Genomic DNA, 15,042 nt, shown 5'->3' on the forward strand with positions numbered 1-15,042 from the left:
ATCTGTTGTGTATCAACAATTTTACTTTCTGTAGATCCATCAATGCCCAAACTCTGCAATCAGATTCACCTGAACCCATTTCAGCTATCCACATCAAGCAAGTCCATGGTGGTTATCCCTCATGAACCAGATTCATGAGGTGGACAGCCCACAGCAGTGCTCCTCTGATGACTCAGATTCACAGCTGGTCTTGACTTCCTACATTAACATCAGAGAGAAAAACTGAAGTGGTATTTTGGGGAGAGGTAAAGATAAAGCTGCAGAAGGGATTAATGAAATTAACGGAATTAAATCGGACCTTTTATGAAATTAGTGATACTTCTGCAATTTATTTAAAAGCTTGTGATTCAATTCACCAACTACTCAGTGTGCTTTTTGGATTGCACACAAAATATACATGTGGGGTTTTTAGACATGACACTGGATATGACTGTTTCAGTTCTTAAATACTGATGCAATCTCATCAGTAACACAATTTTATATAGAGGTCAAAAATAATCATACACAAACATTTTGATACTTATTATTAGCAGGCAGTAGAATTTATTTTCATTTACCAACCCCTCCCATTTTTTCAAAAGGATCTTCATATCTTTAGGATATAGCACCATCCTGTGGTCATTTCAAGAAGCAACATCAGGGAAAAAAAAAATTAAGTGCTCATCAAAACAAAAACAGGTGCAAAAAGTTTCAGTTACCCACAGTATTTTCATTATGTCCTCCTGTAACACTAATATAAAAATCCCAGTTTTCAATCCAACCATGATCAGTGTAACCAGTGAAGATTTTCCACAAACTACACAATAGCTACTACCATAAGAATAAGTTTACTTTGCGAAGATACTAATCGTAAAGAGACCAAATCTTTGTGCGGTATAATTTCTTGGCATAATGTATTGAGGAAAAAAAGGTTTAAAACTACATACATCCTAGTCTTCCACTGTACTTCCCAGAACTCTAATGCAAGAATTTAACACTTGACTTTACAGGAAAGAAGAAAAAAAAAGTGTTATAATTATCTTTACAATATACTGATAACAGTTTATATGATGCTCAGATATCAAAACTTTCTAGCTACTGCAAAAAAATATCTTTAAAGCTAAGATTATTCCTAATCCAAGGCGAAAAGAGAATAGAAATTCATCTTACTTCTTCCACCTTGCAAACTAAAAGTGAAATCTATGGAGAGTAGTAGCCAATACATTTCTGCAATGAGAAAATAAATTCTGAGATTTTATAGAATTGTGTACTCACAGATAAGATATCCCCTTGATTGGTCTTGACTTGCTTAAATCATAAAAAACCAGAGTGAATTTAGCAGGCTATACAGAAGCACCTGCATAATTTTGTAACCAACAGCACATAAGTATATTAGCTCAAATCTCTTAATTTGGTTATCACTTCACAAAAGGAATGTTGTACACAGAGGGAACAAAAGCCAATTACAGAATCCCCCATCCCTTTATTTTTTCTCTTTTTACTTGAAGAGTTTGAGGCAAGTTTATATGGATAAACCCAACTTGTAGTGAACTTGCATATACTCAAATAAAAGAATTAATCAATTTTGACTTGCTTCTGGCTTTGCTATAAGTCAGGGATAAAAATCAGGAGAACCTGAACTTAGAGAGCACCAAATAATTCTGAACACCATTGAACAATACAAGTGATCATTAACAACTTATTCAAAGACTGTGGGTAAAGAAAACATAAACGAGGTATTAAAAAGTAGAGAATTATTTAGTTACAGTATTGTGATTTCCAAGTCATTACATTTTTAAGGCAAAATCTTATAGTAACAAAACACATAACTAATGTGTACTAAAATAAGGTTATTTACTTAAAAATGATACATTGGACATAATCTGTGTACAGAACAAGCAATTCATGGTAAACTCAATAAGGCACCTTCTAAAGCAGATGCTGTACAAAATACATTAGTGTGTTACATTTTTAAAGGAGTATTCTACACTTCTGGCATATAACACACACAAGAGTGTGACCATTTGTCTTGTTCCACTCTTCTTTCATATTTTATTTACATCTTCTCTAGGTTAACTACAATGTTATTTATTCTTCTTGTATACAATATAGTACATTTCATTTTGGGCATGGCATGTCAGAGCACAAATATCACTACATGATGTGGGCTTCTATAATTGCATTCAAAGGTAAAATATTACAAAGCAACAATTACAAGAGATCTATTCAAAAATTAGACGTAATGTGCACTCCACTTCTGCTATACCAACCAAGGCTAATACACCATGGCTCCATAAAGCACTGTTTTTGTGCAACATTGTCAGCCACTTTTAGACATCACCCCTATTTGGAATAAAGATTGTGGGCACAGGATAAAGACTTTTGACTTCAGAGGCACTGTCAGAAGAACGAGGAAGTGCTAAATCATTCTAATATTTGACAGAAGATGAGCACGTAACTTCCCTTTAAAAATATCTGCAATAGTCAGAGAATGCCTTTTCACTTAGTATCTTTGCTTTTCAAACATTTTAGACTGTTAAAATACAGTCTGTGAAGATAAGAGTAGATGAAATGTATCCAAATGATTTGTTTTATAAACACATTCAAATGGTCATTTAGATCATGATTTAAAATTTGATTCGAGATTACTATGGAGGTAACTTAAAATATTCATTTTACATTTTATTCAATACCTCAAAATAGACTAATTAAGAAAATAATTGGGGAAAAACAATGGATATTGGGAAAACTGTCAGCTTCTTGAGTAAAACTCAGGAAAAATTCCTTATTGAGTAAAACTTAATCAACTCAAAATGTAAGCCTACATTTTTCTGTAGGAATATCGCATTTCTTGTGGAATTTACAAGTTAATCAGGAACACAGAAACTTTCCTTTCAGTTGCTGTAACAGTACGAATTATGTAAGTGTCTCAAATTATTTTCCACCTAACTGAAATCACACGGAGTAGGTTAAATAAATACAGAAAAACCCCTCCATATGTGAGTGTTTAAGAACTTCCAAGGCACAGTCTTGATACTCCCCAAGATATTTTCCACCCTTCTGATTTTTATATTTAAAAAAACCCAAAACAAACCCCGAAAACATTTGCCAGTTTTGGGGGCTGTTCTCCTTGGATGACAAATGCTTAAAACTTTGACCAACAAAATGAGATTAATCACACTCCAACAGAAGAATCCTGTTACTCTCCCTGATCTTAAAGGCTTCTGAACTCTACAGTTTTGCATAAAGCAACAATTTAGCTTTAGAATCTGCACCAGGTATGCTTAATTGTGTAAAAATTAATGGGCTAGCTTTGAGCTTTTTTCCCCCCAAATGATTGCTAAAATATCAGTATAGACATACTTAGGCTCCAAACAATGAATCACTTTGCATGGAATGTAAGTATGTACTCAAGTGCTTTATGCAACCATGTCCATTAGTGATAATGTTTTTTGGAACATCAGGGAATCAAGGAATGCTAAAGACCTAGCAGCTCCTGTTCAGGACAATGGCAACTGCACACACATGATATGCTCGAGTATGAACCTAGTAAATGAAGTGCTGAAAAATTAAGATTAAGCTTAAGGTGAAGAGATTTTTTTTTTCTCTCAAAGATCATCTTTGTAGCAGTCAGCTCACCTCTGTGTTAAAGTGAATGTGTAAATCAAGTCAGCTCTTAAGATGTCTACTAAAGATCACCATCCTATTGCCTTGCAAATGCCTAAACAATGGAGAAGAAAATAAGTGAATAATTAAAAACTATCCAAATTCACATTTGCATCAGTGGCTTCCTAAAGACATGGGAAAAATTAATTAAAAAAAATTCACAAACCAAGTTTACAGCTAATAATGCTGTGGCAACTTCTAAAAGAAAAGAATTTCTAAATAGGAATGGGTTAATTTAAATAGACCTCCATGCTCTCAAAGTTTAAGCTAGTAGGGTACTTACCTAAACATTTTTCCTTCTTATTGATAAAAATCTTAGAGAAGGAAAAAAAAAGCTTATCCCTTACTTTTTTGGCTCATACCAAATATTTTCCAACTACCTGTGCAAAAATTATGCGTGAAGACATGATTTCAAACTTATCATATATTTCTTGGCAATGGACGGAGAAATGTTGTTTTAAAAAGCCCTTTATCATGAGGATTGTGGCACAATATCATATATCTCTTGCTGTTTTCAAATAAGTTAAAATCATAGCTGACACACCTATGAACTTTTCAGCCAGAATACATATTAATACTTAAAGGCATTACTGAACAAAAGTAATGACTTTATTTTTTTTTAAAAAAAGAAATGTCCCTCGAAATAGCTACTTTTCTATAAAATATGTAGAACTGTTAAATAAAGTCTGTACATCACAATAGAAAATAAAAATACTGCAATCTTTTGCCTGACCATTTACATTATGTGAACTACAGAATTAGAACAAAAAAATTAACATGTTAGAAAGTTGCAATTGTTCACAAATCACATTATTTCTGCATTATGTTGTTTTCTATCAGTTGTATTTCCAAGGGAAATTTAAACACATATCAAAACAATCTCCATGTACATATTTTAAGACAACAAATAATCTGGCATAAATCAATCTGAAGTTTTAACATTTTTTCATCAATTTTAATACTATTCCTAACTTTTTTCTTCAAATCTCAACTATGGCATATGTGTGTGTGTGCATGTATCTAATTGTACATAGGACTAGGTGAGTTTTTTTAACTAAAGCACAAAACACACCGTATAAATAACCTCCCTTTTTAAAGTTATCTAGAACAAGATTTACAGTACAAAGTTATAGGCACTTAAATTATCAAATAGGTTCAATGGTTCCAATACTGTGTGTTCATTCTTCTGATGATTCACGCATTTGAAGCTGCAACTTGAGTTACGGTACTATTTTCTAACTTCAAAGTAGAAGTGCCAACGGAGTTATAAATCAGTAATTCTGCCTTACAGTAACCTCATGGAGGGGTTCTGGTTTCTAACCAACTTGTCTGGATCAATGAAGAAAAGGAGGGAACTATAGTTTCCCGTGCATGCCAAATAGTTGGCACAATAGGACCAAATTTTGCAATTACGTTAATTTACTTTTATCTTCATGAATTACCTTTCAATGCTATTCCTCCCAGATGTGCCTAACGAGAATTTAAAACGCCCACTGATTTACCTTGTCTCATATCTTGAATTTTTGTAACTGTCCACTAAGTGGCCCACAGATGTGGCCTCCTGCATTTACATCAGGGCAACCCAGCTCAAAATCTTCTGCACGTCGTGGATCTTATCTTCAGCAGTTCACATAGTCAGTTCTCCTGGTCTAGTCTCTAATTTTCTGAGTGCCTGGCCTGCGCTTCCTGCCTTCCCTCTTTTGTGTCTGTAAATGAGACTTGTTCTCAAGCCTTTCAAAACTTACCTTCTGCCTAGTTTTGTCAAATGATGAAAAAGCAGGCTCCTACAGCCAAATGATTCCCTCCAGTATGGAAAAAAGTTCAGAGCATGACAGATGCCTACCAGTGAGTCCCAATAAAGCAGAAAGGCAAAACACATCATCAATGGTCTTTCTGTTAAGATGTGAAGTACTCTACAGCAAAAATGCTAGTTGCATGTGGCATTGTAAAAATATGTCAAATTTCATAGTCATCCAATTATGGAGCCCAATAGACTGTGAGATGTCCAAGGCAGTCTATACCTCTAAGACCGATTGTTTCAAGGTCTCTACAGACTCAGGTAGGCATTCCTTACTTTATTTACGGTTGACATTTTTGCAGTTCTCCTTGTGACCAAAACAAGAATAGAAATAAAATTAAAACTGTAAATTCTGTAGCAAATCTCTGATTGTGGAGCCACAAAATGCATGGAGCCCTAACCATAAAACTTTGTTCATTTAAATGGTTTCTTATCTATTCCAAATGACAGCAAAATAATCCTGGCACACACATAATGGCATAAGGAACTGTTAAACTGAGTAGTATCACAAACAGATTCATAACCTACAGGCTGTTTCACAAAAACTTGGTATGGATTGACTAGGTTTTATCAGGTAGAAGGCAAAAAAAAAGCTTATATTCTCCATCTCTGTTGAATCCATATAGCTTGTTAGGCTTTCACAGAAAGCACTGTAATCTGAACATTCAATTCAGTACCCAGAGTTTTACTGGAGACTCACTAAGTATGACTGAAGTCTCAATGCAGCTCAAACAAAAACAAAACGTGTATTTTATCAAGGCTGTCCATATACGTAGCATGTAGTATATAGAGGCTCTCAGTATCACAGTCTATGAAGTACTGAAAGATTTGATTAGCAGCCTGTAGAAGTGTGCTGAGAAAATACACTGAATCTCAGTTATTTCCTCTTTCCACATAGGTCTCACCCATGTTTGAGTGAAAAGATCTAGGAGTCCAGCTTTGCTCTCCAATGTCAATTTACTATGTCAAATCTTTACATCTTGTGATTCCACCATCTTGGCAAGTGTCTTCTTGATCCTCAAGGCAGTGAGCCTTGAGGCAGGATTATGAGCCCAGCATTCGGACATTAATTTCAATATTGCTCTTAAACACTGTAAAACAAAAAACAAGGGAACAGTATTGTAAGAATTGACAGACCTGAGGTGTATAATTTTTAGTTTGCTGTCAAGCCCAAATTATAGAACTCTGAAGTCCAAATGTGCAACTTCTACATTTTCTGCAAAATTGCTGATAGAGAACTATTATGAACAGATCAACTGAAAAAAACCACAAATGACCATGACGTCCCAGTCCTCCTTTTTCCTCCCCTTCACTGCCTGCTATTACAGTACCTGGAACTAACTGAAGTGCTTCTTTAGTTTCATAAAGATGCATTACCAGAACTTATCATTATGACTCAAGAACAGTGGTACAAAAATGGTAGCAAGAAGTAGAAAAATTTCCATATACATGGCAGAAAAACTGTAGAGACCTTTTTCACTGAAAAAGAAGATGTGACAGAAGTTCTTTCAGCAGTCAAAAACTAATATGGAAAAACCGGGAATTCCTAAAAGAAATCAAGTTACGTCTTATTTACTATGTTCAAGATGTGGCCCTTTAAAAACACATTTCAATTTAATATTTTAGTTGCATCATGGCTTGTCCTGGAATGTACCAGTAAAAAAGAAAAAAGAAAAAGAGGAAATCTACAAATACAAAGAAATTACTTCACATTCCATGAAATACTTTATCGACGAACCAATATGCTATATACATTAAGACTAATAAAACCAATTAAAAACTCATTTAAGTGTCAGCTCCAATCAAAACTCTGAAAAAATATTCCACTATCTAAAAAGAAGATCTCATACACTTGGATGCTGCTTAAGGGTATCTTTCCCCTTAGATCACTGAAAAGATACATACAAAATACGGTATTTTAAGTTGATTTCAAACACATCTTTCTTCTACTGTTGCTGTGAGGTTTTCAAGACATCAGAATGTCTGGATATAGTCTCTATTTTACAATGTTTCAGTATTTATTAAACTAAAATACCCTTCCATATTAATGAACCGAACTGATTTTTCCTTTCAGCATACTCACTTCATCACTATTCCATCTATTCGACACTACTGGGCGTAGGCGTTTGACACACACCACTTCTCTCATGTCCTCATAGGATGGATCATTTGGCACCATGTCATAATATGGCAACTGATACTCTTCAACAATACCTGGAGATAATGGTGAGAGATCAAGAACCATTAAAAAAATATAAAATAAACCTATATATCTACTCTGAGATTTCCTTAGCCAGGAGTAAAAGTTAACTTAATTTTGTGCCAAGGCAAACCCACCACAATGTTATACTGTGATAAAAATCTGAAAAATTCACTGTAACAATGAGACATTTACCAGAAAAGCTCCAATACTATGAATATTAAATTTAATAGCTACAATAATTCCTTGCAGTCTCTTTGACTTTGATACCCAATGTAGAATTTGACATCATCTAATCCACCACATGCTACGAAGAAACAGGGAAAAAGCATAAGATGGAAGAAGAAGAGAATACAAGTAAAGATCTATAAGATCACAAAAGGAGAGTGAAAGAAAAGGAAGGACGAGTCATGAAAACATGTGTAAGGAGAAAACTGAATGACACCAGAAATGCTAGAAAGTATAACAAAGGAATAATAACTTATCAATTACATTTTAAAAGTTTTATTAACAGCACGGGTATGAAATACATTCGCATCCCACTATTTCTCCCAGAGCAGGCATTCTGCTTTTTGAGAAAGGAAAAAAAAGTCTGGGATGCTTAATTGTAACAATCAAAAAGTTTTAGTTCAGTGATTTTCAAGCTGTGTTCTGGACAGACAACAGTCTTTTTAAATAACACAAGCAAATAACAGTGCTTTTAAATAACACAAGCTGTTGATATAGCAGGCTTGTTATATTATTTTTTGGAGAAGTATTGTTAAAGTGAGACAAGAGCCTGGTAGATTTTATACAGAATATATAAAAGTTTACCTCCTGTGACGCAGCGCCGAGCCATTTCCCAAATGATCAGCCCAAAACTATAGATGTCAGCCATGATGTATGGTTGGAAATGGTTTTTATTCAGGCTTTCATCTAGGACCTCTGGAGCCATGTAACGTTTTGTTCCTACTCTAGTATTCAAGGGAACATCAACTTCGTTTGTGTCACTATATGAAAATATTAGGAAGTTAGTGAGTTGTGGACTATTACAAGACATGGTACGAAATCCTGCATGATGCAATCGCTACACTGCAAAGCTCCCATTTACGAATTAAATTCTTTCTTTGTTTCCCTCTCAATATTACACTTACAATACATTGCACTTCCCTGAAAAAGATGATCTAGAAAAATGATAGTGAGTATGGAAGTTGACAGTTTACTGCTTCTTTTGCAAGACACTGAAAACATATATGAAAAAAATGAATTAAAAACCACTATAAAGATGAGTATATTTGGTAATGTCTCAGAAAATTATTTGCAAAGGCTTATGCTTTATTTCAAGCTCTATTGTAGCAAACTACAATTCTCTGTCTCCATTGAAATTAAAAAAGTATTCAATAATACTGTTATAGTATTACTTTTTCAATTAAGTTTCAACTCCCTTTACGCTGTTCACATTTTCTATGAGATAATTTAAAATGAAACTGCATGTTAGCAATTACTATGAAAGTCCAGTTTTGAATAACAAATGAGTTAGTCTCCTCTTCCTTTCCTCTACAAAACTTTTTATTTTCCACAAGATCAACCTATTTTCATCTCGATGCTTACCAGCATCCAGAGGAAGAACAGAATTTTACTCTCAAAACTGAAAAAAACTGAAAGCATGCAACCCAATGATTCCACCTTCCTTTTAAATTGGATGTCTGGCGCATTAAAAAAAAAAAATCATACAAAAGTTTTGCCAATACAGAGGGTTTGTTCATCTACCTGTTAAACTTGACTGCAAGACCCAAGTCCGCAATGCAGCAGGTTCCATTTTTCTTTATCAAGATGTTTTTACTCTTCAGGTCCCTGTGTGCAATAGCAGGCTTGCCTTGTGTCCCATAAATTTCTGTGTGCAGATGGCACAGGCCACAGGCAGCAGAATACGCCAGTTTGAGGAGAGCCCTGTTGTCTAGCGTAGTGCATTTCAGAAAATCATACAATGATCCATTTTCATGATAATCTGTGATCAAGTAAAGCTGTGTCCAGGAGCCAGTGCCTTTAATATCTGCAGCTATGAAACCTGCAAAATATATAAGCAAAGTTACAATTTATTTGTACATAAATTTTTATGCAAGAGATTTAGTAAGAATTCCTAAAGCTATATTGTCTTGGACTGTATCAAAAGATACCTGTTCCCCTTATGAAAACTATTACCATAAAAGCTCAGATTTCAACTATACATGAGGTCACCATTCCAGTCTTCCAGCAAAGAGATTGCAGACACATTTCCAACCAAGAGCAGCAAGATTACACCCTTTTAATAACATTTTATTAGCATACATCAAGCGACACCCATCTGGTTATTCCATAGAAGCAGCCATATACCCCTCAAGCCACCCACTAAGAACTCCTCATCCTTCACGCTCACACAAGTCCTCCATCAGCCCAGCAATATACCACTTCCTTACCAAGAATGTTTTCATGACGCATTAAAACAGTTTGGTAAATCTCTGTTTCTCGGAACCAACTGGCTTCTTCTGTGGTGAAAAACACTTTCACTGCAACTTTTTCACCCCTCCATTTGCCCATCCACACTTCACCATATCGTCCTTTCCCAACTTGCCTCACCATCTGAATTTGTTTGGCAATAGTGCGCTGAACCTAAGGAAAAAAAAAAAAAAAAAAAAAAGGAAGGGAAGGTGGAGGAGGGAAACCCAGCGATTATCCAAAAGCACCTGAACAAGCTGCTTCTCAAGTTTGGATTCCCTTGAATTTTGATTCTATTATAAAATTTGTTCTATATTATTTTCCATTATTCCTATTTCAAACTCATTATTGCTGCCTCCAAGGAAGAATTGTATAACAAATCCAGAAAGATTAAATCAGCTCAACTTCTTATTTAATTCCAATGCATTCTTTTGCATTCTATTTGTTTCTATTTTAGAAATAGAGTCATCTGTCTCACCAGTGAATTTTTATGCAAGTATTACATAGGATGGTGAATCAAAAATTATGAACAACTATCAGGCAATAAAAAGTCAATCTATTTTATCAGATGGTGGACACTAAGAAAAAAATATCTTTGAGTTTGCTCAATTCAATACTTGCATTATCCATTAGTCACATTTTTATCTTAGTGTCTGTAGGCTGATTTTTTTTTTAAGTTTTGCTGATGCCAGATTTCCTAACATATAATCTAATTTTGCACTTCATTGTAGTTAATTATGTGAAGATGGGCTTTCATACATATTTAATTTGTATCTTTAGTACTGTATCTTTCACAGTAATTGCATATAAAATAATTAACATAGTATACAGATAAACTGCTTTGTTCTAGGCATTAGGTACAAACCAAACTTTGTATTTGATGGAAAGAAGATCAGTGAAGAAAAAGATCTTAGTTTATGATTTACCAACAACGGCAGTCCTGATCCACTCCCAGAACTCTGTGACTGGTCAATAAGGTCTTTTAATGACTCCCCAGCTGGAATAAATGCTTCATCTTGTTCCAGGTCACGATTATAACAGTGCCTCTTTGCCATTGACTTACAGTAATGCCTGCAAAAGTAACAGGAGAAATTAAGCTGAACTCCAAAACACTCTTCAAAATATGTAGTAAGCTGAGCTAGGGAAAAGCTATTTAAACATACAAGTTTTCTTAAAAGAAAAAAAAATCAGATTTTTCTGTACCATTTTTTCAGAAATGAAACTTACATTGTTTTTTAACGTTAAGAAGTTGTAATGCATGTACAGGCATGTCAGTGGAAAAGCAGCATTTTTAATACTCAGCTCACAGCCAATGTTACACCACTGGTTTTGGTTTAAATTAACAGACTGATCCTTGAACCATAGCAGGTGAGGCTGACACATGCACATTTCTGCTGAAACTGCTAGAACAATGACCATCTCCAGCACAGGGCTGGAGCTGACAGCAGCAGGCTCAGCTCGTCAATTATTTAGTTTTGAAACACAGCAGAAAAAGGAAAACTTGTAAAACACACCCTTGTCACTTTAGGTTTGCAAAAGCACTTTACAAAGGTAAATCTCAGAAGTAGACGGAGTTTAACTATCAAAAGTGACTGAAGTTCCAGAAACATAAAAAGCATTAAGATATTCCTGTTCACTGGATGCTATAGCATCAACGTTACATGTAGCTTAGAAAACAGTAAATACTTTGTAGTCAGAGGAAGGGATCAAATTCACTTAAATTCTATGCTGTGAACATTTCATTTTACCTAGCAACGCATACTGCTATCCACAGAAATGTGAAATTAAATGACAACGGTTTCACTTCCAATCTATTTTTGTCAGAAATACAATGATTAACTGAGTACACTTCCCAAATAACCATTCTGTTTACACTTATTTAGGAAATAAAGAAAGCATTCTCCTTACTTGTAACAAAAGCAGCTAAATAAGATGATCATGACAATTATGCAGACTGCCATAGAAATCAACACTGCCATCCAACGAATGCTGCCATCAAAGAGTCCATCTATTTAAGACCAAAAAAAAAAGGAAAGTCTATTAAGCATTTGTTGTAAACAGTTTATTTAGGTATGATATTTTCATATACTGTGCATGTGAATGTGTGCAAACTGCAACAGAGGAGGTTTTGCCTGAACATCAGGAAATGCTTCTTTACTGAGGGTGATCAAGCACTGGCACAGGTTGCCCGAGGAGGTTGTGGAGTCTCTCTCCTTGGAGATACTCAAAAGCCATCTGGGCATGATCCTGTGTACCTGGCTCTGGGTGGTCCTGCTTCAGCAGGGGGGTTGGACCAGGTGACCTCCAGAGCTCCTGTCCAACCCTCAACCAGTCTGTGATACTGTGACAGTGTGCGGAGCCACTTGCAAAACATAAGAAAGGAGCAAGACAGTTGATGCACATCATACATCTGTTCATATGAAATTACACAAAATTTATAGTGTTTTAGTATCAAAGCAAGTATTTACACCAGAAAAGCAGAGAAAACTTCATTTGGATGACAACAAAAAAAAGGATTTAACTGGAGATTTTAGAGTTGGTTTAGAAATAGAAATGAAGGATTTATAGCAGTAAGATTCTGAGCAACAGTTAAACCAGTATGACTTGTCTAGCAATGACTGTGTAAGTGTATGAAAACAAACTATTTTCACGTGGAACAACAGAAAGAAGAGAATGAATTTACAGTAGATAACAGTTAACAATGTCAGGATACTTTTTTTAAAGATATATTCATCATGGCAAAAGCACATGAGAAAGATTAAGAAAACCATTTTAAAAAGAAAAGAGAACAGGCTGTGGAAACAGAATAAAACCAAATCAAAAGATCACATGCAGATGAAGATATGAGTAAGAGAATAAAAATACTGTGAGTGACTGATAGAGGAAAAGATTAACTTGGAAGTAGCAGAAAAGGAAAACTGGAAATAGAGTATGAAGTGTAGCACAGAGGTTCATATCAAAACTACTTAGTAAGGAAAAAACCAGATCTGTGCAACACTGCAATTACATTTTCTCCTTATTTTTATCTGTTGATCAGGAAGAACAGAAACCACATAGCATATATTAGTAGCAGTATGAACATCTGGGAGCTGTTTACCTGTACTATCAAGTGGTGGTAATGTTGGTTGTAAATCCTGATTGCAGAAATCAGTCCGACAGCACTCAATTGTTCGACGTAACTGTGCTTTAGGTGAGTCCTATTGAAGGAGAATTGAATAAACATTCAGATTTTGAAGTGCTCAGCTAGGATGGGGACAGGTGATGCTACTGATGCAACACAGCACAGACAAAAGTTTAAGCTATTTTATTTAAAGAAATAGTTCAACCTCACCATTTAACGTATGAGACAACCTCATAGTGGTAGACAAACATCGTCTCATCTCTTTGGGTGCATATGTTCTATGTTCACAATTTTTTATTTTTCATGGAACTTTTTTACTTGGTGCACAGAAATAGATGGTTCCTACTGGAGTTGCTATTTCATACCTTGGAAAATTTTTAAGCTTGGTCAAAAGCAATTAATTGTGTGTTAAATAAATACTGCTCTTAAGAAAAAAAAACCAACAAACCACCAATGCAAGCCCTTTAGAAGTTTTTCTCTTGCGCTCATCATAGCAGCACTGTTTGCTTCAAAAACATCTTCACAGCACCATACAAAAGATGGAGGGGCATGAAAATGAATCTGAAGGTAAGACACTAATATAAACACAAGAACAATTTCAGGAGGTGATCTGCAGGTCTGATTTGCAGTAACCCTGAACATTCAGAGCTGTAACTGAAGTCAACAGTGCTTCCAAAAAGCAGTGCTACTGACAGCTACATTATATAGAAACTCAAGTCCTAGAGATTTAAAATTGAGTATCCAAAACAGTGATAGCATGGGGGGGAAAGCAACCCAGCTGTTGATTACCTCTGAAAGCCTTGTTTAATGTAAGCAATGTGACAAAAGGAAAAGCAAAATCTAGTCTTTCAAGGCAATATTCATTTGCCCAGCTAGCACTATATCCCTGTCTTCTAAACCAGTCCTTGCTTTATTAATGGCCTTTTCAGTTCCAACTTTTGCAACAGATAAAGAAGTTCTAAAGGCAGCAATCTGCTTAATTATACACCTCTAAATTAAAAGCAAGTTATATTCATGCAATTAATGATACATAACTCTTCTACAAAGGGAAAAAAAAAGTTGCATGTCAGACAGGAAAACATACACATTTGATAAATTGTGTGTACATGTTCACCAAACTTTAAGGGAGCATAACTCCTTATGATTATGCTCTTCTGTCAAATGAACTGAAGAAAACAAGAATTTTCATTAAAACAATCAACAAATACTTGCAGAGAATTCCAATCTTTGCTCAGACACCATTAAGTGTCCTTTCTGTCACTACTCACCCATGATTGTTCAGTTCCATTCTCCTCAGTGATAAATGGCAACATGCAAAACTCTATGATTGCAGTTGTAAACTATAGATACTTGACTGTTTATGCTGTTTCCCTACATAATCTCCATGGAGATCTTAAATTTTAATAACTCGTTTTTTTACCTTGCACTGGAAGTCTGAACCTTCATACTTCATGCAGCCAGAAGCAAGCGTGGGTTCTCCATGTTCATCTTCCTCAATGATAGCAAAGCAATGCCCATTAGTTCTGGAATAAACATTTCAATTGTGCTTTACCAACATGTTTGTTGTTTAATATGCAGCTTTAGCTGACCACAAACCCATTAAGAATATTAGAAAATGGCCGTATCTAGAAAAATTCTTCTTTAATACAGTGGTTACCACACAGTTTGAGAACAAAAGACCCTAACAGTATTTTCAATTAGAACACTGCAGGGAAGTTTTCTCCTGAATATTCTGTCCTTCATTTCCTCACCCCCACTTCAAGATTGCTCTATCCAACCACACACACACAGTTCTTCAGAAACAACCGAAGAGGTGGAAGAGCA

General features: G+C 35.1%; 1 protein-coding gene across 3 annotated transcripts in view; it reads right to left on the bottom strand.

The window, feature by feature from the left end:
• Nucleotides 1-523: 523 nt before the first annotated feature.
• BMPR1A (bone morphogenetic protein receptor type 1A) overlaps nt 524-15,042 on the bottom strand; it is an 87,977-nt gene continuing 73,458 nt past the window's right edge. For all 3 annotated transcript variants that reach the window (XM_054831689.1, XM_054831688.1, XM_054831690.1), the window contains 9 exons: nt 14,639-14,741; nt 13,195-13,294; nt 12,006-12,105; nt 11,024-11,168; nt 10,079-10,271; nt 9,393-9,690; nt 8,457-8,632; nt 7,527-7,657; nt 524-6,534 (listed from right to left, as the gene is read on the bottom strand). In XM_054831689.1, the coding sequence (XP_054687664.1) occupies nt 6,409-6,534; nt 7,527-7,657; nt 8,457-8,632; nt 9,393-9,690; nt 10,079-10,271; nt 11,024-11,168; nt 12,006-12,105; nt 13,195-13,294; nt 14,639-14,741 (1,372 nt within the window). In that variant the 3' untranslated portion in view covers nt 524-6,408. The remainder of the gene's footprint in view (nt 6,535-7,526; nt 7,658-8,456; nt 8,633-9,392; nt 9,691-10,078; nt 10,272-11,023; nt 11,169-12,005; nt 12,106-13,194; nt 13,295-14,638; nt 14,742-15,042) is intronic.

Source organism: Grus americana, chromosome 7 (genome assembly GCF_028858705.1).
Source record: "Grus americana isolate bGruAme1 chromosome 7, bGruAme1.mat, whole genome shotgun sequence".
NCBI lineage: Eukaryota > Metazoa > Chordata > Aves > Gruiformes > Gruidae > Grus > Grus americana.